Below are 24,742 nucleotides of genomic sequence, written 5' to 3' on the forward strand. Positions count from 1 at the left end.
AACTATTAAGCTTTTTGTCCTTTTTTTATCCAACTTCATTCACTTTAATGGGACTTTTTTCAACTTTCTAAAGCTCCCCATTGTTTAAAAACTCCTAGACTTCCAGCATTCTATTTACTGTAAAGGATGTAACTTTTGACATAAATCAGCTACTTTGACCACTTTCCCAACAAGTAAGACAAAAAGTTAGAGCATACAGAATCTTCCTCTACTTCTCTGCTATTCAAATCTGAAACCAAAACATAAATAGCTTTTACCAATCAAGAGGTACAGCTGTTTTAGTAACTGCATCAACTAAATTTTCTCTAACTTTTTGTAAACAACTGAAATTTTGACCAGTTTCCCAACAAGCTAGACAAAAAGTTAGAGCAAATGAAATCTTCCTCTACTTCTCAGCTATTCAAATCAGGAATGGCGTCTACCAATCAAGAGTTACAGCTGTTTTAGTAACCGCATCAATTTCTTTCAGTAGGCTACTTCCCACTGTTGAATTAACTGTCATAGAACTTTGAGAAATTTCAAATTCTAGCACATTCTAAGCATGAGACAATTAGTAAACAATGTGACTTTTGACACAAAATCAGCTACTTTGACCACTTTCCCAATAAAGCAAGCCCCACAACCTTACTTGTAAAGTTACCATCTAGTTTATATAATGTTATTTAAGAGGAAAAAATAGAATTTGTGAAACGCATGAAACCTGATGTATTGATCATGTATTGACGACAACTAGATTCAATAAAAAAAATGAATTGGAAAATAAAAATGAAATTTCACAGGGGTAAGACAATGAACCCCAGGCATACAAGCGATACATGATTGTAATCACACTATAAACCATTGATCTTCTTCATGGCTGTTAAACTTCAATATGGGCTTGGGCACGATACTTAGGACAGGTATAGTTCACCCCCTAGTTTTTGTAAGTCGCTTTGGATGCATCTGGTAAAGGATTAATTTAATAATAATAATAATAAATGCATGTTCACTTTAAATATGCTTTGATCTTTCTTATCTGGATTAGAACATTAGATTGATAAGACTTAAATAAGTTAGAACAAAAGTCTTTAAGAACATGCACACATATATATATATATATATATATATATATATATATATATATATATATATATATATATATATATATATATATCCATCCATTATAGCCCATATATTTGTCAATGCAAAAATTTGTGAAAATGTGTCATATACAATATTAATACACAAATTCCTTGTGTACATAACTGGCTTCCCTTCTGGGTCCGAGGTGTTTATATCAGTTCGTCGTACACGTCTTCTCCTGTACAGGTGTTGTGTGAGAGAGGACAGTAGAAGTCCTTTTGATTGTCCTGGTGACTGTCCTGGTACTCATTCGCTTTAGCATTCCCTCTCACATTTTGTCTGTAAGAAAGCAAAGCTGTAAGCAAGCATGCATGCTGTAGACTCCCGGTTAACATTGAAACCAGAATCAAGTTACGTTACATCTATGTTCCAAACGTGCCTGGATGTGCTGCAGCAGAATGTATTTGCAGGGGTAGCTGAAGATGCCCAACGAGATGCAGATCATTAATATCCAGTAAAAGACCGACACAGAGGTGTTTGTAAACCTTATCTTTTGGGGTCATGTTTTTTTAGCCTTAAAAGCGTGTCTACACTGTGATCTCCCCTGCTGTTTAGCAATGTCTAGGGGCCCAACTCAATTAAGGGTTAGGTTTAAAAAAGAAAAATGCATGCATTTTAATTTTGATTCTTCACTTACTTTACATTTTGTCGCTGATGTGCTATTGGCTGGAGCGCTGCTGTGTCTGAGGAAAAAAAAGGTTGAATGCAAATCATTATGTGATAGAGTACAAGAAACACAAGTTCAACAGGTGTAATCTATGTGTTCAATCAGGACAACACTTCGCTATTATTACTAGCTCCCAGTTGTTTGATAATCTCAAGGAATGCGGGTCCAGTCTCTGCTTGTTATTCCTATTCGTTTCCTGTCTCCCGTTACCTGCCTGAAACGCTGCGTTGCTCTACATTGTCCAGACACAGACGCATGATCACACATCCTGGGAGGTTTTCTAGCCTCAAGACTCACTTTTTTTGGGTGGGCTTGGTGGAGGTGTGGGCTTCCTCCTCAGAAGCAGGACTACAATTACAACCAGGGCGATCAGGGCACACAAGGATAAAGCCAGACTCGAATAGGATACTGCATGTGCCACTGCAACAGAAAGAAGACCAGCTATCAGCAGTGAAAACTGTATCATACGCTTTCATTTGATTTTGGATGACAAGCCTCGATGGAGATACCGATATCCAGAGTTAGCAATAGGAGAAAGCGTCAGGTATGATTGACACCCGATTTTCACTAACTTGATTTTCCTGATGCTTGGTCAGAAGTAAATTAGTTTTTTTTTTTTTTTCTACATTTCCCTTGCTATTATTTGCAATCATGTGGAGTTCCTTTAATTTTTCTCAAAACCAACCTTTACCTTTAATCCTAAGTACCGGAAATGAACAACCTTCCTCATTTATTCAAATCATGTGGCAAGAGGGGCTGACAGAGTCAAAAGGTTACAGAATGATTAAAAACACTATAAATAGTAATGAAAAAAAAATCAATTAAACAATTGACATTTGAAGCTGCCTACTCTTGAAGATTTAAGCTGCCTATTCCTGTGCATGTCTTACCAGGTCTGGGTACAATAAAGGCCTTCATTTTTGTGCTATTTAAGGTTATAACTTGTCCCAGGCAGGTGTTGTTGGCTTTGCAGCTGTACACACTGCTCTGCTCCGTGTGTGTCAGTTTCAGCTCCTGCTGCTGGTGTCTGAACTCGGAGTCCGGTTGCTCTCTATCCTCTGTGTATCGGTACCAGATCCAGTTGATGGGCGGGGAACCAGAATCTACCTGACATCGTAGAGTAAGAGTCTGTCCTTCAAAGACAAACAGCTGCTTGGGGATGGCCAGGATGGAGATATTAGTAATAGGGCCTGACGAGGAGAAAGCAATAAAAGGGATAGCGGTCTTAAAACAATGCCTTCCAAATGCAAGAGACAGGAACTGACATTCTCCTGTAAAACTAACATGTCCAGCTTGTTAACATTCATAGTAGTTTCCAGAGCAAGCGGAAAAGCAGTGGCTTTATTGTTCCCTGCAGAATCCCCATAGAAATGACACCACACATTAAAAAACACAGCTTCTGTCTGAATAACAGCCTTCATAAAATGTAAAACCCTTGATATAAAATTGGTGAAATGAATTGGTCCACTCACTTTGCACTGTCAGCTCTGAGTCTGCACTCTCCTGCACAGTCACACCATTAACCTGGTTGGATGCTTTGCATTTATACAGCCCGGTGTTCTTCACCTCTGCTGGGTTCAAAGTCAGCGTGCCCCCAGATGCAAAGTGTTCATATCCGCCAGTCTGCGAGTTCAGCTTGTACCAGTTGTAGGAGATGGGCCAGGACCCAAAAGCAGACTTACAGCTCAGGGAGATGGGAGTCCCAGCTCTAATACTGGAGTCAGAGATGGTCTTGGTTATGACTGGCTTGGAAACTGGAACTGGAATCAACAGAATGCATTTAAGACTGTTCGTTTCTGAAATTGCTACAATGCACAAGATTACACTGATCTACAATACAGTGAATGCATGTTTTTTATACACTGTTAAAATCCAAAGACTGCTAATGAACACATTTACACATTCATATCCATGTTTAATTTGATACCAGTAGATCACACAAACAAAACTTTTCTACCACAAACCTATGGGGGTCCATTTAAGAGTGGTCCTTGTTGGCTGAAGTTTTTTACAGAAAGCTTTGCTGAGCTTTCAAACTTAGAGCAGCTTAGTATGGGTATGACATCACAGTTATCCAAACTAATGTATTCTTGTTGTTGTTTAGATCCACTTTGTATATTATGTTCGATTTCAGTCATCATTTTATGGTGAAATCTTAGATGGTAAAAGCATCTACAGAGCTCTCAAACAAATGCTTTCTACAGCTGAACACAAAGTCACTTTGTGGCTTGGAACTTGGTTTCAGGAGACTAGGTTTCAGGCCACTGCACGGCACACCAGGGGAGACTTGGGGTTTGATACAGCAAAGTTGCCTCAAACTAGGTCTCCTGGAACCAGGTTTCAAGCCACTGTTCCTGAAAAAGTGGCTTTGTGTTCCCCTCAGTAGAGTTGGTCCACCAGAGTGTAACCATTAACCTTTCCCCCACAACACTATGGCATGTCTTCCTGTTGTATTTCTGAAATTCATTATCACAGGGGACATGTTAATGGTTTCACTGTGGTGTTCCAGCTTTTCCTAAATAGAAGACATGTTTGACAGCTTCACCCAGGCCACATGGGTGCTTTTAGCTTTTAAAAAAATACAGCCAGAGTTTTAAAAAGTCACAGGAAGTAAAGACAAACAGAAAATAATATACTGAGTGAAACCAATACATCAGTTATTACAATTGCTATTCCGCTCCCAAATAATGTAAGTCTCTTAAATAAAAAAAAAGCACAACAAATACACACTTATGTGAACTGACATTACATAGCTTACCATCTTTCACAGTCAGCTTCAACTTCCCATAATTAGACTGGCTGAGGAAACAAGTGAATCGCCCAGTATCTGACATTTGTAATTCAGAGATTTCCAGATTATTGTCATTGGATGCACTCAGACGAGATATGAACATGCTTGTGTTAGACTGAGGACTGGAAAAACAGTAAATGGCAGTAGTTTCATGGTACCAGCAGTTCTGTCTTTGCAATAATGGCTGCTCAGAGGGGTAGTTGAGGCAGGGTAGGATAACCGACCTTCCTCTTACACCCTCAATATAGGGCAGAAAATTTGTCACCATAGGCACTGTAAAAACAAAACAACAAATATAAGAAATTAAACCAATACTGGTTATGTCGAAATTCCACTTTATTGCCATACATACAGAAGCATGATCCATGACCAGAAGGTAAAAATGATAACTAATGGCGGACTATTTTGATAAGCATAACTTAAGTGAAGAAGAAATAGATTAAGTGAATTAAACAAAGAGTGTATTCATTTAAAGTATGTCACACGTATTCATCATTCAAGAGTGACTGAAAGCTTCTATGCAGTGCTGTTGCATATGTACAAGATACACAACCTCTGTATTAAGTATTATGATTATTTAACTGTCACCCGCCTTAGAGGTTCTGCAAGAGATGCATGGTCAATGTTTCTGGTCCCATATGCCTGCTGTCAGACAGGAAGCAGGTGCAGTCTAGTGAGCAGCATAGCAAAAAGACAAAGCCTTACCATTGGTTACATTGAGAATCACATCCCCGAAATAGCCAGAAGATGATACGTAAGTATAGAGTCCTGAATCTTCTTCCACAAGGTTTGAAATAACCAGGTTGCAAGAACCGTCCTGGTTTAGACGACCGTCAAATCTACTAGGCACTGGACTACCACCACAGAAAATCCGACTGCCTTTGTAATACCAGCACTGATTGTTCCCATGAGGTGAATTGGGCAGCAGGCTCTCACAGTAAAGGGTGACCTGCCTGGTTTTCATCCCGACAATGTTCAGAGGGTTACTCTCAGGGGTCGGTGCACCTTGCGAACAAAAGAGAAAAAATGTTTTAACCACTGACATGTAACCTGTCCCCCTGCAACAGTCTTCCCCCTAGTGGATGACTGGGGTGCTTCACCGGAATTTACTGAAACAGAAAAGGTTCTGCATGGTAAAAACAGGGGTGAGGTATAGAACTCATACAGAATACTGAGGGTCCTCATAATTGTGTAATCTCACAGTAACCGAAAGGTTAAAATGAAATTGTGTAAAGTTGAGTTTATTGGATTATAGCAAACTAAGAGTTGAGGAGCGTATGATAACTGTGAGGGGTCAAGATGCAAAATTAAGCCAGTTATAGTGTTACATCATGTAAAATGTGACAGGCAGACAGAAATATTACTATCAATAATATATTTTTAAACAAATACAGTATGTTGCCTGGAAACTGTATGTGTCAATATTGTTATTGTACAGCACAGTATAGTAAAACACATCATCCTTTTTCATATTGTTTCATGTTTTTTGTTTAGTTTAACATTATGCTAGCTTACTGTAACCAAAGAACATTTTTTCACAAACGCAACAAGGCCAGTCCAAATTAATGTGGTTTATTGCATCAGAGTATATATATATATATATATATATATATATATATATATATATATATATATATATATATATATATATATATATATATATATATATATTTTAGCTCAAAGAGCCAGCTGCCCAACGTTTCGATATGTTGTACATATCTTTCTCAAGGGAGCCTGTGTTTGAATCCAAACATTGGAGGTATTTATAGGTTTTTGACGGCATGACAACTACTTGTTATTGTTTACATTCAAATTCATGATTTATTCTTACATGATGTAATGGTGATCTATATATTGTGACATCATTTTTACTTCTATCTTTGAATCTGTATTAATTCTAATTAACACTACTTTATATAAACTTATATTTTTATTATATCATGCAATGCTGGCTCTGAGGATCAGTCTAGATTTGGCCTCCCCAGCGCATCAGCATGCACAACTTTTGAATGAATTTTGTTTATTTATTTAAATTCTTGCTCTTATTGTATTACTTGTATTGTAACGCTTGAAATGTTTTTGCTTACGATTGTAAGTCGCCCTGGATAAGGGCGTCTGCTAAGAAATAAATAATAATAATAATAATAATAATAATAATAATAATTTATTGAAATTAATTAGTTCATTCTTTTCTGTTGAGTCCCGCTGGCATAATCGTGTTCAGTCTATTTATCCATTTACTTTCTTTTATTCTTCTATATGTCGCATTGTCTAATTTGAGCTGTTCTAATACTACAAACTTTACATCATTTATGTCATGTCCCTGACTGGTGAAGTGCTGTACTATTGGTTCATTCATTTTTTTATTTCTAATTAATGAAAGGTGGTTCTGAATTCTTTTATATAAAGTAGTTCCATTCTCTCCAACATATTTGATTTCATCACATTTTTCACAGGCTATTCCATAAACAACATTGCTATTTTTACAGTAGGTATTAGTTTTTAGTGGATATGTGGTGTTCTTATGTTTAATTATATTTTTACGTTTGTCTATGTATTTACACACTAGTGCATATGTTCGTAGAACCTATTTTGTCAATTATTCTTTTATGTTTAGTGTGAACTAAAATATCACCTAAATTAGCTTCTCTTTTGAATGCTACAACTGGGGCCTTAAGAAATACTTTTTTTAATTTTTCAGAATTATGTAGAATCCGCAAGTGTTTCCAAACTATCTTAGAAATATTGGGCAAAAGTTTAGAGTAAGTCATTATTAATGGGACTCTTTTGACCTTTTTATCTCTATTTTTATAATCTAGTAGATCATCTCTTTTTAGTTTATCCACTTTTCTTAACTCCGTCTCTATAATTCTTTCTTTGTATCCTCTTTTTTTAAGATTTGTTTTTAATACATTTCTTTGTTTTACATAGTCACTTTCTTTTGAGCATATTCTTCGTATTCTTATTCCTAGACCCTTTGGGATTGCCCTTTTAGTGTGTATCGGATGTGCAGAGGACATGTGTAAATACTGGTGCATGTCAGTAGGTTTACAGAAGAGGTCAGTCTCAATTGAACCTTCTTCAAGTTTTACTATGGTATCTAAAAATTCTATTTCTTTCCTTGTCCATCGAAGGTCCACCTTAATATTACTGTGTATTTCATTTGCCATTTTATGAAACTGGAAAAGAGATTCTTCTCCATGTGTCCAAACCCCAAAAATATCATCTACAAACCGAATGTATTCTAAAGGTTCTCTTTCTGATTTTCTAAGTAATTGTTCTTCCCATTTCCCCATGTATGTACTGGCAAAATGCATTCCTAATTTAGATCCTATTGCGGTACCATCGTTTTGTTTGTAATTCTTATCAACAAATGTAAAATAACTGTTTTCTAAAACTATGTTGATCATGTCCAGTACCTCTGCTGTAGGTATTGATTTATCTAGTCTATTATCTAGTGCTTTTTGACAAGCTTCTAAAGTTTCTTTACGAGGGACACTTGGGTACAAGGATTTTACATCCATGCAAAATAAAATTGTATTCTCTGGAAGGTTGTGTTTTAGTGATTCAAGTCTTTTTAAAAATTGTGTTGTATCCTTAACATAGCTTGGTAATTTCTCAACGTGCGACCTAAGTTGTTTTTCTGCTATTTCAGCTATTATGTGTGTTGGATTATCAATTGTACTGACTATCATTATATATTCCTTGCTGTGCCTCATAAAACTTAACACTTGACATGAATTGGACACTATGTAGCATCCCTAACACCTTTACAAAGGCTACTGGCATTGCATAACATTGTGTACGATTCACTTTGAAAACTGACATAGGTCGAATATTTTATCCCCCTGTGTGCATTTGTGTGTTTACATGTTGTGTGTGGTGTGAGAAAAAGGAAAACTGCTGTGTACCAAAATGATCAATAAGAAAAAAGAAAAGGATATTTCAGGTACTTAAAAAGGTAGAATAATTGATTACAAATCAATTATCAGGAAGTTTCGGGCTACAAGTCCTTCATCGGCTGAATACAAAAAAACAGTGCTTTAAGAAGTTAATAAAAAACAAACAAGTAGTCTTTTAAACAAAATTCCAGAATGTTGATGATGATGATGATGATGATGATGATGATGATGATGATGATGATGACCTCAGAATAGAATGTTCATTCCAAATGGCTCCAAAGTGCCTCATTTGAAAATAAATTCACATTCCTTTGGTTTCCTGACAGCATTAGTTCCATAGCATTGAACCATCCCACAAATTGTGATGTCTTCTATAGTGTGGTCATTTCTGTTAAAATGTCTGGCGACAGGAAAGGTAGAGGTGTTCATTCGTATACTTCTCAGATGTTCCACGAAGCGATCAGCCAAGCGTCGTTTTGTTTCACCAATATATAGCTTGTTACATTTGATGCAGCCAATGCAATATACTATTCCTTTACTAATGCAAGTAAAAGTATCATGGATAGTAAATGAGGATTTTGCTCCCTTAACTACTGTGTTGTTGTGAATGTATTTACAAGTTGCACAGCGATATATATATATGTGACATTTTGTTATATCCTTCTGCAAATAACTACCATATAGTTGTAAAGAGCCATGCAGCTGTAGCAGTCAAGCTAATTCAGAGTGGTAATTCTCTAAAACAAATAAAACAAACAAACAAACAAACAAACAAACAAACATATTGGTGAAAGACGTTTCAAAATATATTCCAATTAGGGCTGTCAAGCGATTAAAAAAATTAATCGTGATTAATCTTGTGATTAAAAACAATAATTTTAGTTAATCTCGGTTTTAAATCGCATATTTAAATTCATACAATTACTACACCCATCTAATTATTATTATTATTATTATTATTATTATTATTATTATTATTATTATTATTATTATTAACTGTAAATACAACCGTTTAAAATGTATTTATGTATTTATTTAAACAGGAAATGTACCCAGTGAGGCCGTCACCAAAATTTACTAGGAGCAATAATTTAGAAATTACAAATATAACCAACACAATAAAACGTGCGGTTCAAGCTTGATCAGCAGCACACAGAGATCGGAAAACACAATAATCTGTAATTTTCTAAATATATCTTTTCGAGCCATCTCAAATATATATTATGAACTCCTGTAAACTCTATTTCAGAATACATATCTACTAGCTACTTCCCCAGTCACTCTCCACCAGTTCTCCTTTTAAAATAGCCTACTTGCATTTTTATTTTATTTATTTCCACCAGGAGAATTTTTGAAGCATTACATCCGAGGCTCATTAGCATGTTAAATTATGAATATAGCGCAATTGTTATGTGCTTCATCTATATTATAGACTGCTTGGGATCTTTTAGCCAATCAGAGCGCACATTTCACCTGTATTCATGACATCAGCCGTGCCACTTTCAGTTTTTACCGAAATCGCTCAAAGCTAATATGAAAAATGAGGCCATACCATGAAGGTTATGCCGACCACTGGCAGTAACGCAGACGATAAAGGATGAGGCAAAGCATGTCGCTAAAACGGAAACGTCTTTTCAATCAAAATCAGGGGCAAACATGTTCGAGGTTTGCCCCGTCGGCAAAATCAGACCATTGATCTTTATTTAACCCTTAAAAAAAAAAAAACTTAAAAACTTTGAAAGGAGTTACAAGATAGGTCCAGATAATAACTATGATCAAGGAATTATACAAGCAGAGGGAAAGTTACTAAAAAAAAAAAAACCTTGCAAAACTTGCAATATCCTGTATTGACTATGAACTGCGACACACAATATTTTCTGATTTTACTCAATTCTATTTCTCTCTTAAATGCACGCGACTAAGAACACTTGACTTACTGCATTCACTGTGTTAATTGCAGGATCAGCATACCAGCATGCTCTCTAGGTTCTATCAAATGTACGGACTGTACAGACATTCGGGCATACATCCTTTATATGAGCCACTCAAAATTTCATCAGTTCTCTAGATATCTGCAAAACTTTAAAGTGACCTGCAGGAAGGTGTGACTACCAGACTCGTATTTTTTAAGCTTTATTTATTTATTTATTTTTTAATTTGGATTAACTATTACTACAATTCCATATCAAATGTGACTTACAAGATATGAGATTAAAAAGTTGCATTTGAATGCTTTGAATAATTGATGAAAAGAAAACTTCAAAATTAAAATCACTGGTAAATACATTTGAAATAGCATGCACTTCTCTTTAAATAAAATCTAAAATAAATACAAATGTTTTTAAAAGTTTGCATAATCCATAAAGCAGTTTAATAACAGGAGTCAAGCCCTCCTGCGTACAGCAGCTGTTTCATGCAATTTTACACACCTAGCTTTTATACAGTGGAAATCAATCAAGCTATTACAGGGACCAATCAACCCATTATTATTATTATTATTTATTTCTTAGCAGACGCCCTTATCCAGGGCGACTTACAATTGTTACAAGATATCACATTATTTTTTTACACATTATTTTTTACATACAATTACCCATTTATACAGCTGGGTTTTTACTGGAGCAATTTAGGTAAAGTACCTTGCTCAAGGGTACAACAGCAGTGTCCCCCACTGGGGATTGAACCCATGACCCTCCGGTCTGGAGTCCAGAGCCCTAACCACTACTCCACACTGCTGCCCGTTTTAAAAAAAAAAAAAAAAAAAAAAAAAAATATATATATATATTTAGTGATAACTAATAGAACAGAATCAAAACATTAAATACTAATAATACATCTATAAAGTGCATACATGTGAACACATGTAATAAAACAATTAGTGACTTAAATCAATCTACAAATAAACAGACAGATAAATACCTTGTTCAAGAATCAGAAAGAAGAGAAGAAACTGGTAAATTCTGGTCCTCTCCATTTTGAAGTGTTGTCTCTCCGGTTGAGCGGGTATATTAGGAGGGGAAGGGAGGAAACTGTAGTTTCTTCACACCCTATATTTGGAAAGAGCCCCACAGAATTTCAGCTGCAGCACTCAGCAGGAAACCTCAGTTTCAGTGTTAATCCGTTTTGTTAGTCTATTTTGGCCTCAAGCGCCGTGTGCTTTTTTTTTTTTTCATTCAATTAAACACAGCACCGCAGCGTCTCGGGTTCATCTACTGTCTGTGTACGCCTTTCTGGTCTGACATCACCCCTACAGCTAGCCTGTCACATAGGTAAGGGAGAAAGAAAGTTCCACGGAAGGAGCCTGAAGGGAAGGAGCAAGTGCTAACGCATACCAGTCCTACAAATCAAAGTTTATATCCAGAGTCATTTTGCTTTTTAGTGTAAACAGAAACTAAATCATGTTAAAATAATTCTCATGTTGAGTTACTGTGTATTAGATACAATTTTTAGCTTATTGTTTATTGAGCTAAACAAATGGTATAACATTAATGTAATAAGTATTCAATCAATGTTGTCATAACTTTAAAAAGATTCTGGATTTCATGTGCATGTCTCTAGCCATTCCTTATTTTACTTAATTATTGAGGTCTGTTAAATTATATGATTTTGCGTTATTGTAAAATGTGTGTGTGTTTTTTTTATCACTATCAAATAAGTTACCAAATTAGCAATAAATAACTCATAAATGTATTAGTGTCTTGCAAGAAATTGTTTATTTATTAATTTATTTTTTGTTTTAGAGTAGTCAATGGTGTTGAGCTAATGACAAACTGGAGTGAAAAGCTAAACTATAAACTGTGATGAAGATAAAACACATTTCAGCCACAATTAGTAAAAGCATTGAAGTGTGTTCAAAACTGCTTGGCTGATACATAAAGCTGAACAAACTCTAAAGAGTGCTCCGGATCCACCAAATCAACGTACCTTCGTTACTAACCCGTAAACAATCCGTCTCATCACAAAGCATTTAACGGGAAACATCTGAAAGCCTATTAACTACAATATAACAGGGTTGCCCAGAACCCATACCCACATAATATTCATGTCAGTTTTATTTAGTTTTGATAGTTTCCAATAAAAATGTATACAGTTTATATGCATTTCAACACTTGTGGGTATGATCAATATTATTAGCAAGTACAGATTTTCTGATAAATACAAAACAAACACGTTATACCCCTTTTTAAAATCACCTCACAATTTACAGAAAAACATTTTACATTTGTTCTGAGGGTGTTGTTTTTTTTACCATACTGTTCCTAATAAATATGTTGGCTACTACTCTATCCTCCTTGGTTACAAACACATATTTATATAGAGAGAGAGAGCAGAAACCACATGGTTCACTGTGTGATAAAAACATTTGCTTATAAAGTGAGGATGACGAAAAAATAAGCCAAGTGGTTTGTCATGTCAATACATACGCAGACGTGTGGTAAAAGTTAATTAAATATCAAAGACGTTTCTTGTTCTGCTGTGGTTGCGAAGTGGAAGATAACAGGCTTGCTTCAAGTCTATGCCTGAGATGTCCAGTCTAGTTGATTTCTGGTCCCACACCCTGAACTGTACAACCGAGCTGCACCAGGTCTGTACCGAGCCCTCAGGGTGAGGTTAAGGGGAGCCAGGGTTGTTTTTCCATTGCAGAGCCGAGCTGTGCTACTTACATCACACACAATGAAAGACAGTTGTTATTAATTAACTCAGTTTGCCAAAAGATGCGCAAACAAATGGTGTTCAAAAATTAATAGACCAACGGTACAGCTGTATCTTCTATCGTTATATTTTGTAAATATATTTAGGAATGCCTTTATAATCAATATAATCAACAAATTTTACTGATTATATCGACTTACTAAAGTCAAATTAGTTCTGTTGAAGGGGGAAAAAAGAAGGTTTTAAAAATATGATTTGCCAAAGAGATCTCATTTAAGGGTAGTTGTCGTTGTTGTTTTTTTTTGTTTGAGTGCTTAAAAAAATATAATTAAATATACATTTATATTAATATAATAAAGGTCAAGCATGAGAAATTTGGTAGAATTTTGTGTTTTTGAGTGTGGGTTAAGTGGCTTTATGTTTGCTTCAAATCCTCAGAAATTCGGGAATAAACTTTCTAATTTCTGACGCACGACTCCTGGAGTAACACTTCTATCTGCCCACAGAGAAACTAGAGCCTGCACTTCCTCAACGTACTTTCCTCTCATCACACTCACTGCCTGCCATGTTTGCTGTTTTTCTTTCTGGAGTGTACTGACTGACTCAACGTAATGATAAAAATCCTTAACCCCACCCCTGGCTCGGCTCGCCTCGCTGCTAGATTCAGATGTCTTGTGAGGCTGGAGTTTCATGGTTTGGTTCTCGCTCGGCTTGACAAACAGCCAGTGGAGAAGCAGCCGTACCCATACCGTACCGAGCCCTCACGGGTCAGACGTGCCAGTGGAGAAGGGGTATTTGTCTGTCACACTGGTGGATTATAAATGGGTTACTCCAGAGCTATACCCAAGTTACAGAAGTAAATTTGGTAACACAGAGTTTAGACACTTTTTTTGTTGCTCTTATAACCCACTTCCCTCTTTACCTTCCTCTTACATTTCTGTGGTGTAGTAGTTGAAGAAAATCGGACATCAGACATTTTGTACAGAGCCTTATAACATCTTCATCATTACCCTGTAAATGTCTTGCCTCCTCAATGTCTTATTATGTGTGTTCTGTATGATTCTCTATGGTTGTTTCAGCTTTGCTAGTATTCTTATGAACTATTGCAACAAAAACTGTTTCTGAAAAGGCTTATTTATAGGGAAGTGAGGCAGGGAAGCATATTATGGTTGCGCTTTGCAATGAAGCCCAAAGAGAATCTTACTGAACACACATATAGTAATAAAACTAGATGATATAAAGCAGGGGTTCTCAAACTCGGTCCTGGGGACCCCCTGTGTCTGCTGGTTTTCCTTCCAACCGAGCTCTCAATTACTTAACTAGACCCTTAATTTAACTAATAATTTGCTTAATTAGACCTTTTTACTTGTTTTCAGCTCTTACACAGTCACTTCAAGTTACTTCTCAAATGTTACAGCTAACGTGAAATATTTAGATGAAGGTTCAGTATCTGTATTGGTATTGCTTTGAAATAATATTCTACAATGAGGCATGAATTTCACTCTGGTCACCATGGTAACTTTGTCATGTTTGTTTAACATGTTTCCCCATGCTTAAACTTGCCGTTTATTTGCTTTCTATATTGCTTGCTAAACTTTCAACCACAGGAAAAGAACACAATAGCTACCATTTAGTTCAGGTATTTTCTTTTTCTGTATACGTTTGCGATTACATTGTACTGTACTGTATAAACAAACCACAAAACATCAGCTATTATTGTGATTAGTATTCTTACGAGTTTTGACCGACGCTCCAGTATTGTTTCTGCAGCCAATGAACCACACGTTTCCTCCCCACCGACCTGGTTGGAAAATGTAGGCTATATTAAACTACCTGCGACGCATTAAGAAAAAGTCAATACATTTACTACAGTAGAGGTACATTTGTCTATTTTTAATATTCTGTGTCTGATAACCGGTCTTTCAGCAGCAAGCGTCACAAACAAAGATGGGACAAGTGGCTGAACCAGCTACCCCTCAGAGTATGCTCCTTCAGTGTGCAGGTTCAATCATTAAAGCTGTGTGTTGATTACCAGTATTATAAGGTTGCACACTAATTTAGTTATTCATATCAGCATGTCTTTTGCCCCCTTTTAAAAAAACTACTGGCTTTCTGTCCATTACAGGAAAGCAAAACTAAAAATAAAAACGCCATAAAAAAACAACACTGCCAACCACCTGCTAGAGTTCCCCAAACAGCAAATGACTGAGCAACAGGATGGTTTTTACATTTCTTACGTGCTTGCAAGTCTGTGAACTGGAGAAATGATACTTGCTAAATCTGCAGCACCAGCTGACTTACACTTGTTCATATTTTGTTATGTGATTGTTACATTTTTAAATGCGACACCGGCACGTTTCTGGTCATTAGATTGAGCTCAATCAGTCATTTTTAAAGCCCTACATGTTTAGACCTAGCAGATGAGGAAGTGCTATAAAGTTCATAAAGCCTAAAGATCTGCCTTTTAATTTATTTATTTTTTTTAAATGGCAAATGCATTCTTACCAATATCCACACCAGCATACCCTGCATGTCAGTGACATTCTATATGCTAAACATGCTATAGAACCAGTAGACCATCATGGTCAATAGCCACTGTGTGCACATGTACAAATGTTAGTTTGATATAGAATACTGACACATGGACAGATGTCTTCATATAACCACAGATACTGTGCTGGAATAGGTCATTTTCATCAGATAAATGTATGTAAATGTGTACAACATTAGTACACCCTGTGCTAAAGAATATCCTTTGCAAGTTTCATCAGAATTGGATACATTGGATAAATTTAGAAATGTAACCTTGAAATACAGAGAGATGGTCAGACAGACGGATAGACGTATACCCAAAGATAACCACAACTAGACGAACGCTTCTCTACATATATGCAAAACTTTAAAACTCCAGAGGCTTTCCCATTGCTCATTCAGTTTGACCACTGTCAAACAGCTATACTTTTCGTGCTAGAGTCAACATTTTCATCTGAGACAAGGGAAGTGAGAGTTTGTATTTCAAAAGCTAGAGCCAGTGTAATTTTACAGCAACAGGGCTGCAGAGTTTCCTGTGCCCTTGGCTGTCTTCAGGACAGGGTATGATAAGTGTTCTCATCCTGGATCGTGTTGGGTGTCAAGTTAGTGTAGATGTCACCCGAATTCTCATAATCCATCCTAACAGGGGGCTTCAACTGCCTGGTGGACAAAAAAAAAAAAAAAAAAAAAAACAGAGTCAGATGTCCTCAATTAAAACTAAATTGGGTTTATTCTATGCTCCCAATTTTCAAAACCAAAACTCTGGATAAAGAGCCTGGGCCAAATTCCAGTTATCTATTTTTATACCCCTTGACCTGAAGACAGTGGGACGAGACCAAAGGTTGAGTTCTTTAATATGAAACAGCCATCCTGAATTTTCCGTTTGGAGATACAAAGTACATTATTACTGTTCGATTATAGTTGTAACCCAGGTTTTTCTGGGTTTTTTTTATACCCAGTGTGGACAATCCAATTCTTCGACTCTTAACTAATAAAAAAAGTAGAGAAAAACATGTGCAGGGCATTCAGAGGACAGACTTCTTTATGTAAAAGTTACAAGTTAAAATAAAGGATTACGAAGACCATGAAGAGTAAATTGTACAGTTTATTTGTTGTTTGGTACTGTGCCTAGCTGTACTCCATTGCTTTTGACCATGTCGTGGAAAGCCAATCAGAGGTCGAGATTTTCTCCAGCTACTGTATGATTGAATATTTATTAACGGATTGCAATGATAATAATGGAAGAGGACAATCTCTTTACCCGTTTTTCCTTCCTGCCATGACTTGAGGCCCATAGTTCCTACAGTAAAAAAAAAGCATTATCATTACTGGTAAACCAAAATAGAATCTGTGTTATTCAGAACTAAAATTCACAATGAGAGAATAACGAATCACCGATATAAGAAAGGGTTTTAAAAAGTGCAAGCTTGTGACTGGTTCCTCTTATTCTCCTATGTCATCTACTGAATATTTAAAGTATATCTAGCTAACAGAATAATCCCAGTAAATCTTACCTAGTATGTGTTACCAGCATATGGTAGATCTCACATTTTCCTATATGAAAGATACACCCTTTAGGCTTGTTTCATAGACCCCGACTAGCACCAGTCTTTGACTGCCTTAATATAACCTTAACATAACTAAAGTGTGCATCTTTCATACAGGAAAATGTGAGATCTATCACTTGCAGGTAACAATACTTTAAATGTGTATTTGATTTTGAATGGTGTTTGGTTTTTACTAGCATGTCTTTGTGGCTCTTCTTGAGGATTCTATTAGCCATTTATTTTCTTTAAAAGATCTCAAAATCCCAGAAGCTAGACTAAGCTAGTACTGGCTCGCGTTTGTGTACCAAACAAAGGTGTTTTCAATGTCATTCCTTCATGCAACTTTGTAATGTAGCATTGAAGTATCTTCACCAACAGCTTCAAATAAATTACCATTAAAGAATCAAATTTACCATCACGTCTGAGTTTTTTAGATAAGAAAATCTGATACCTATGAAGCGATGACAATATATATTTATTAAAATTCACTGACACATTTTGTTAGCATCATGTACTTCAACTATAATATGTACAATTCAAAGTGTGTAAACAGAGAGCAAGTCATTATAACCATCTTACAATTCCAACTGCTAACCCACTTCACACGTTACACACACACACGGTCACACTTTACAAACTCACAGTAAAGAGTTAAAAATAGCGAACCACTTGAGGTCCACACATTAAGGGGCTGAATAGAGGATTTCAAACTCTGAGAAAGCTAAACGCTGCAACGTTTCATTTTGAATGCTGCGTGCTGTAACTTCAATGTTTCGGTGCACTCTTCAGGGATCAGGGGTAATCAGTCATGCACAGTGAATGGTAGATTCAGACACACAGCCAGATATAGAAAGATGAAATGTAATACATACTTTTTCTGAGCTTTTGCTGAAACAGGATGCTGCGTGCCTGAAACATGAATGAGATGCAGTGTGGGTGAGGCTGCTGCTTTGTTCAATAAGTACTTCAGAATACCAACACTGAAGAAAGTTCACTTTGGAATGGGGGTGTCCAGTGACTCAATATACAGTAGTGTGCTAATTTATTAGAAGACCCCATTGCTTCTTTTGTCTTGATTTGTTGTGCATATGAAATCAAACCACTGTAACTGAAAATCTTGGAAAACTGTCCAAACAGTCAAATTCATGATTGTCTAATTTAATTGATGAGTTTAACTTCACAAAAAGTCCCTACTGTATAAAATAAAACTGTACTCATCTATCAATAAGGTTAAAACAATGCTTCAGGTAGGTAACCCACTTCCCTTAAAATGGTTACCACAGTAAAAACATAGCAAGAGTAATAAAGCATAAGCATGGTAAAACATAAGTGACCATTGTAACACCCAACTGTGCCATGCTCCTTTACATTAGTAAACATTTCTAAGCAAAAACCTTGCAAACCCAACACTGAGTGCCTCAAAATGCAATTCTTACAACTACCCCTCCTTTATCATTTATAAAAGTGGACTTGTTTACTCTTGAATCACTGCACAGTTGCAGGCCTGTGTTGAATTCCCATTCCTTTTGTTCTTTGCCTATGTCTTTACCAGAGTTGAATGGGGACAACATCACATGTTTTCTCAAGACCAGGAAGCAAAATAAATGAAAACAAAAAACCACTGGCCTCCAACTATGCAATGATCCGAAGAGGACTGAAAAGGGTACTGAATGGTAGGTCAAAATGAGTACACTATGAAGATGTCTTACCATCTAGAGGTTTGCTCAAGGCTGCTTTCTTCTTCCGGATAAGAAGCCAGACAATAACCAAGATTAAGGCCGTCACACAGCAGAGCAGAACGAGAGCCAAGGCTGCTTCTGCCAAAGCAAACTCCACTGCAAGAGAAAGGTGGAGAGATAGATGGGTTCAAATAACTCAGCTCTATTTGAACATGGCCACAATGACAGATTGACTCTCCTTATGTAGGTGCTATAACCATAGCTGGAGAAAATGCAATGAGAACATAGACAGCTTATACTGTAGAAACTAGATAGATTGATTTAGTGTACCTGTACACATTGCTTTTGGATGAATTTCCTTAGCTGATTCATATCACAAGACTAATGTGTTTGGGGAATGTACAAGATGATGTATTGCCTGTGAATAAGTTAACTATTCACAGAACCCACAAATGTATTCACAGTCTGTTTTTAGGAATAAAAGTCAGATATTCATTCATTATACCATTGTTGGCATCATTAAGAACAGTCTAGAACAGTTTCGGGATCATCAAACAGAACTGTATTAATAAAAACAGACTTTGAATAAATATTCTTAAAACAACTCGCCAGTTAAAGCATTGTAAAAAGTCTCTCAGGTGTTAGAGGGTTAATACTGGAGGGACCTTTTGGTGCAGTGCACTGATTTCCCAGGACCACATGCTATTTAAACCTGGCTCAGGTCACACATGAAATTACTTTGGTGGCCCCCCAGTGGGTATTAATTCACATCACAAAACCAGAACACCGCTCTGGCACTGCTTGAGAGGCTCAGAAAAAAATAAATAAAGGTTTTCGGGTCTGGTCTCTGTTGGCACTAAAATACATTTCAGTATTTTATTATTATCTTCAGTCCGCAACAAGTCTGTCAGTCTTTCACACTCTGTTACTCACAAACTAAGTAGATTATAGAGGTCATTCACACCCAGGTAGACTAAGGCATATGCTTTGGGATAACATATGTGGGATGACATAGTGAAGTAACATGCTTAACTGGACTAGTTTTGAATGTGTCTTTGCTTACATTCCAATCAAATAGTGTACTGCTGAAATCCAGGACGGAGCTGCGCTTTGGTAATTCACACAGGATTTCAACCGATATGTATTTTATGGAAGCTTATATTATTTAATATTTTACTGTTTCGCACAGCACTGTTTGCTGAAGCTGGTGTGGAGGTGGACAAATTGTTTTTGGATTCCTTTCCTTGTTAAAATAAACACTCAAAAAATACATGAATGAAAAGGTTTGATACCTGGTTTGGGTACAATGTGGACGCCGTGTCTCTCGCTGGTTTGTCCTTGCGCCATGCCCCTCAAGCTGTTATTGGCTTGACAGTAATACGGTCCGCTGTCCTGCACCCTGTCCAGTTTCAGCTCTTGCTGGCTGCTGACTATCTCCAGGCGATTCTCTTTGACTCTGTGCCAGGTCCAGATGATGGGCGGGGAGCCGGCAGTCACCTTGCACCACAGGGTAACGGCCTGTCCTTCAAATACAAACAGCTCCTCGGGGTCGGCATCCACATAGGGAATCGAGAGATATTCTGAGACAGAGAACGGGACAACACACTGGTGGATTCCGGTTCGGTCACTTTCAGGAGGCTGTTCAAAAGGTGTTGAGTTGACTCAGAGGAGAGCTGATGGGACACTAAGCCTAACTTCAATACACTTGGATAGGGTTGTTGCTTTTAAGCTCTCTGATCCGTATTTTAAACCTGCCTCAGTTTAACACGATTTTCTCATAATAGTACAATTATTACACAATAATTCTTCTTGTATCTTACAGCAGACAGTACTATATGGTTTTTTAATCAGGGTTTGGGATTTAGGTTTTAACTGATAAACATTGATGAAGAGAAAGCTGAAAAAATGTATTAACTAGTGTTTATTATAAACACCAAAATAACACTGGATACAACCACTTATTACAGTTTAATGTATTTTGTTACTACAAAGGTACAGCACGCACTGTTATTCCAGTCCGAAACAGTTCTCAGGATGTCTCAATAAATCAAAATGCAGTACCTTTGTGTAATACAATAAATATCCTGTCAATTCAATTCTCTGAAAAAAATAAAAGCCTGGGAAATACCCATTTTTTTTACAATCTGCTAAAAGCCAGAAACAATAAACACTGAAAAGGGAACAAATATAAAGAAGCCCTATTTAAAATACAAAGTTAAAAAGGCATAATGAAATAGTACAGCTATTCTCTATGTACCACGGCTGCCTGCAGTCCACTTACCCTCTACAGTGAAGTTAAGCACGTTGCTCGTTTGATTGCTAATTAAGTTTGAGGCGGAGCATTGGTATTGTCCCGAATTCTCCGCTTTGCAGGGATCAAACACCAGGGTGGCATCAGAATTCACCATGCTGTAGGTGCCCAAAGAGGGGTCCTGATGGTACCAGTGGTACTGGATTGGCATGGAGCCGGAGGAGGAATGGCATGTCAGTTGGACACGAGTGCCAGCCAGCACTAGCAACTCAGTGTTTATGCTCGCCACTGGCTGAGAGATAGAAACTGAAAAATACCCCAGTTAGAAATCATGCCATTTCCAGGTCTGTGTTACATTCAACAGATCCTGACATGTTTTATAACAGAGTTAGAAGGTTAGAAGCTCTATAACAACGAATGCACACAAGCCCAGCTCCTTTGCATCGTGGGTAAGACGCTTGCTTGCGGTGTGCGCCCTGTTACAAAAACTTCAAGTAACTCTCAAAAATCATGTCATTTTAATACAAGGAAAGACAAATAGCATTGACTTACCGTTCTTTACCACCAGTGAGATTTTTACACATCGGTATTCATCAGAGCAGCACATGTAAATTCCAGCATCATCGTCCTGTAAATATTAATGGTTAAACTTGATGGCGGTATCTTTCCATAGATAAGCCTATTTGTCAACCTGGAGGTTAGGTCTGCTTTCTCAGAGCAGTAGATTTCCTTGCCCTTGTATGACCAGCAGACAGACTTTTTAGCAGGGAGGCTGTCAGTGTTATCCTCTTCACATGACATAGTTATATTTCTTCCCCACACTCCCGCCATGACTTTCATAGCTGGAATTCCTGGTCGTTTCATTTCTACGAATGGGGGACTTGCTGGCAAAACAGTTTTGAGAGCCACTGGACCTAGAACATAAAACAGCACTGCAATAAGTCCAGTTGCTATGAGTTTGAGGTGATGAAGAAAGTACTGTTACTGAAACTGGTCAGTAACATACAGTACATCCTCCACCACGGCTGCCAATTCTAAATGAGACCTATCAGTTACATGCAAAATTGTGTGTGACATACAGGTGAACGGATGTCTGATGAGACAGACATCACCATACTGTATATCTCCAAAATCTGATATTCTCAATAACTAATGCTATACAGTATGTTAACACCAAACTTAATGACAACTGGATAGCAGTTCCCAGATCTATGCAACAATGTGTGATGTGTGACCAACATATGTTCATCCCTAGTGAGAGATAATAAGTAAAATAATCCTTGCTGTTTTAATCAGTTTAATCATTTATAATATATTGATGCAATGTAAAGCACTATCATTGAATAATGTATGTGAAAATCGATGTAAATAAATACAAAATTAAAACAGAAAGATGACTATAAACACTAAATCAAGTCTCTGCTTTTTCCTTGAAAGTGTCTTCTAAGCAGTAAAATGACCATCTAAACGCTTAACAAACATTTACACAGAAGGTAATTGATTTGGTAAGGTATGTATTTCTTTTTATTTTTGTCCAATAGTTTTGTGATTTCAAATATATTGTATATTTGGACACACAGATCTAAAATAATAGAGTGAAATGGGATTACAGAATAGCCAGTGAATTATGTTTTCTTTTTGGTAGTTAAATTAAAGTTAAGCTAAAACATTTGTGCATCTCGATGAATGCATACACAAGTCCCTGTGTGAAGTTCTTACCTGCCGGTGTGGTGAGACAGGTGATAAGAGGAGCGAGAAGACCGATGATAAGAGCTGATAGCAACATTCTCCAGCTTCCTGTCTTGGGTCCTGTGTTGGTGTCCACAAATATATATATTTTTATAAAGCTTTTCAGAGGAAGTATTAAAAGGAAGAAAAAAATAATTAAGGGAACTTCCAAATTCCTGGTCTAATATTATAATTATTATAATTATTATTATAATTATTATTATTGTAATCATGGTTGTGGTTCAAGAAGTGCTAAGGCACTTCTCTGGTTCTGTCCCTCCAATAATATCTGCCAAGCTCCCTATTTAAACCCCAAGGCATGCCCTTATTCTCTGTCTTGCGTCTTTAGTTTCTCCCATCCTCCTCCTCCTACACTACGTCTTCCTCCGCACTATGCTGCTCCAGCTCTGCAGTGGTATGATATCCCTCTGGGGGTAAGTGAAACTCACTTCCCAACCTTAGAGACCCAGCCGCGCCTCGATTGAGACATCATTAAAAAAAACAAACATATGAACATCATTTAGATCTTTTATTTAACATTGTGTAATCAAAGAAATTACATATCGCAAAAGTCTACCATAATAGATTTTGAAATGTCACATTTTTCCATTTTTTGTCAGTTTTTCATAAGTATATGGAAAACTACAAAGCGGTATGTAATTCAATATGTTAACGTAACATTATTCATTAAGTTTAATTCGACTTTATGAAGCAAAATTAGTTATTCTATAGGGTGATGTCAAACTGTTGGCCTTAGCTGTAGCTATCGTAATAAGTATGATATACTAACTGTACTAGAATGAGTTCAAGTCTTTTTCTCAGTACAATAAAATTGTACTCTGTATTCATGTTTTTTGTAATTGCTCTTATTTGAAATTGTTCTTATCAATTTATCATACTTACTACGTGCTCTTAATGGAATTTACTCTTATAAGCAAATATTTTTACTATAAGTTAACTGCTCTTAGTCGAATTTACTCTTAAATGTAATTATTTACTGAATTCTTTATTTTGCTCATTTGAATTTGATCTTATTTTCTACTGATTTTATTGTACTTTATAACTGCTCTTATCTGTAATGTAATATTGTGTAATGTGATATTTTGTAATGTGATGCTTTGTATTCTGATATTTTGTAACAACTGTAACTGTGTCACCTTGGATCAGGGCGGCTGCTAAGAAATTAAATTATTATTATTATTATTATTATTATTATTATTATTATTATTATCATTATTATTATTAATAATAATAATAATAATAATAATAATAATAATAATAATAATAATAATAATAATAATAATAATAATATAGAAACTGTTTTAATAACAAAACTGGAAAAAGAGAAGAGGAAACACCACACAAAAGAAACACGTACTTTCTAAAGGAAATAATAGAAAACCTGCAGCTAATTACATGACATCATCACACAATTAAAATAAAGCAAATCCATTTCAACTTTTCTTTGGGCGTATAGCAGGCACACCATTTAAGCCCACAAAAACTTTAGTTTAAAAAATAATTGTGCCAAGAAGAATTAACAATGCTAGCTATACAGTTAATAACAGAGTAAAAAGCTTTGAAAAATCTCTTCCTGTCGTTTATAATGGATATAAAATGTGTGTATTTGTATAAATATTGTTAGTATTATAGAATCCGATTGTAGAACAGATTCATTAAAAAAAGAGAGAAAAAAAAACCCTTGTAGCATTCTTCAGATAACTGAGATAAACCAAGAGTATTTTTTATGACTGTTTATGACTGTAAGTCACCCTGGATAAGGGCGTCTGCTAAGAAATAAATAATAATAATAATATTAACAAGAAGAAGAACCTCATTGAAGTCGTTTCACTATGGTTTGATTTATTTG

The 24,742-nt window shown here is 36.3% G+C and overlaps 2 protein-coding genes across 3 annotated transcripts; both read right to left on the bottom strand.

Annotated features, from left to right (window-relative positions):
• Positions 1–1,139: 1,139 nt before the first annotated feature.
• Positions 1,140–14,984, bottom strand: LOC117413085 (sialic acid-binding Ig-like lectin 7). 2 transcript variants are annotated; one of them, XM_058997607.1, is made up of 9 exons: positions 14,871–14,984; positions 11,402–11,529; positions 5,286–5,585; positions 4,548–4,853; positions 3,262–3,549; positions 2,680–2,979; positions 2,087–2,209; positions 1,760–1,805; positions 1,140–1,401 (listed from the first exon to the last, which is right to left on the bottom strand). In XM_058997607.1, exons 2-9 carry the CDS (start codon positions 11,454–11,456, stop codon positions 1,272–1,274), a joined length of 1,548 nt encoding a protein of 515 aa, XP_058853590.1. In that variant the 5' UTR covers positions 11,457–11,529; positions 14,871–14,984; the 3' UTR covers positions 1,140–1,271. The 2 variants fall into 2 exon arrangements, with proteins under 2 accessions (XP_058853590.1, XP_033877718.3); XM_034021827.3 differs by lacking the exon at positions 14,871–14,984 and having other exon boundaries at positions 11,402–11,668.
• Positions 14,985–16,861: 1,877 nt separating this feature from the next.
• On the bottom strand, positions 16,862–23,123 carry LOC117964586 (Fc receptor-like protein 5). The gene is made up of 7 exons (XM_058997608.1): positions 22,864–23,123; positions 21,697–22,058; positions 21,175–21,450; positions 20,186–20,473; positions 18,924–19,049; positions 18,087–18,123; positions 16,862–16,967 (listed from the first exon to the last, which is right to left on the bottom strand). Exons 2-7 carry the CDS (start codon positions 21,749–21,751, stop codon positions 16,925–16,927), a joined length of 825 nt encoding a protein of 274 aa, XP_058853591.1. The 5' UTR covers positions 21,752–22,058; positions 22,864–23,123; the 3' UTR covers positions 16,862–16,924.
• Between the last annotated feature and the right edge of the window lie 1,619 nt (positions 23,124–24,742).

This window comes from Acipenser ruthenus, chromosome 23, assembly GCF_902713425.1.
Source record: "Acipenser ruthenus chromosome 23, fAciRut3.2 maternal haplotype, whole genome shotgun sequence".
NCBI lineage: Eukaryota > Metazoa > Chordata > Actinopteri > Acipenseriformes > Acipenseridae > Acipenser > Acipenser ruthenus.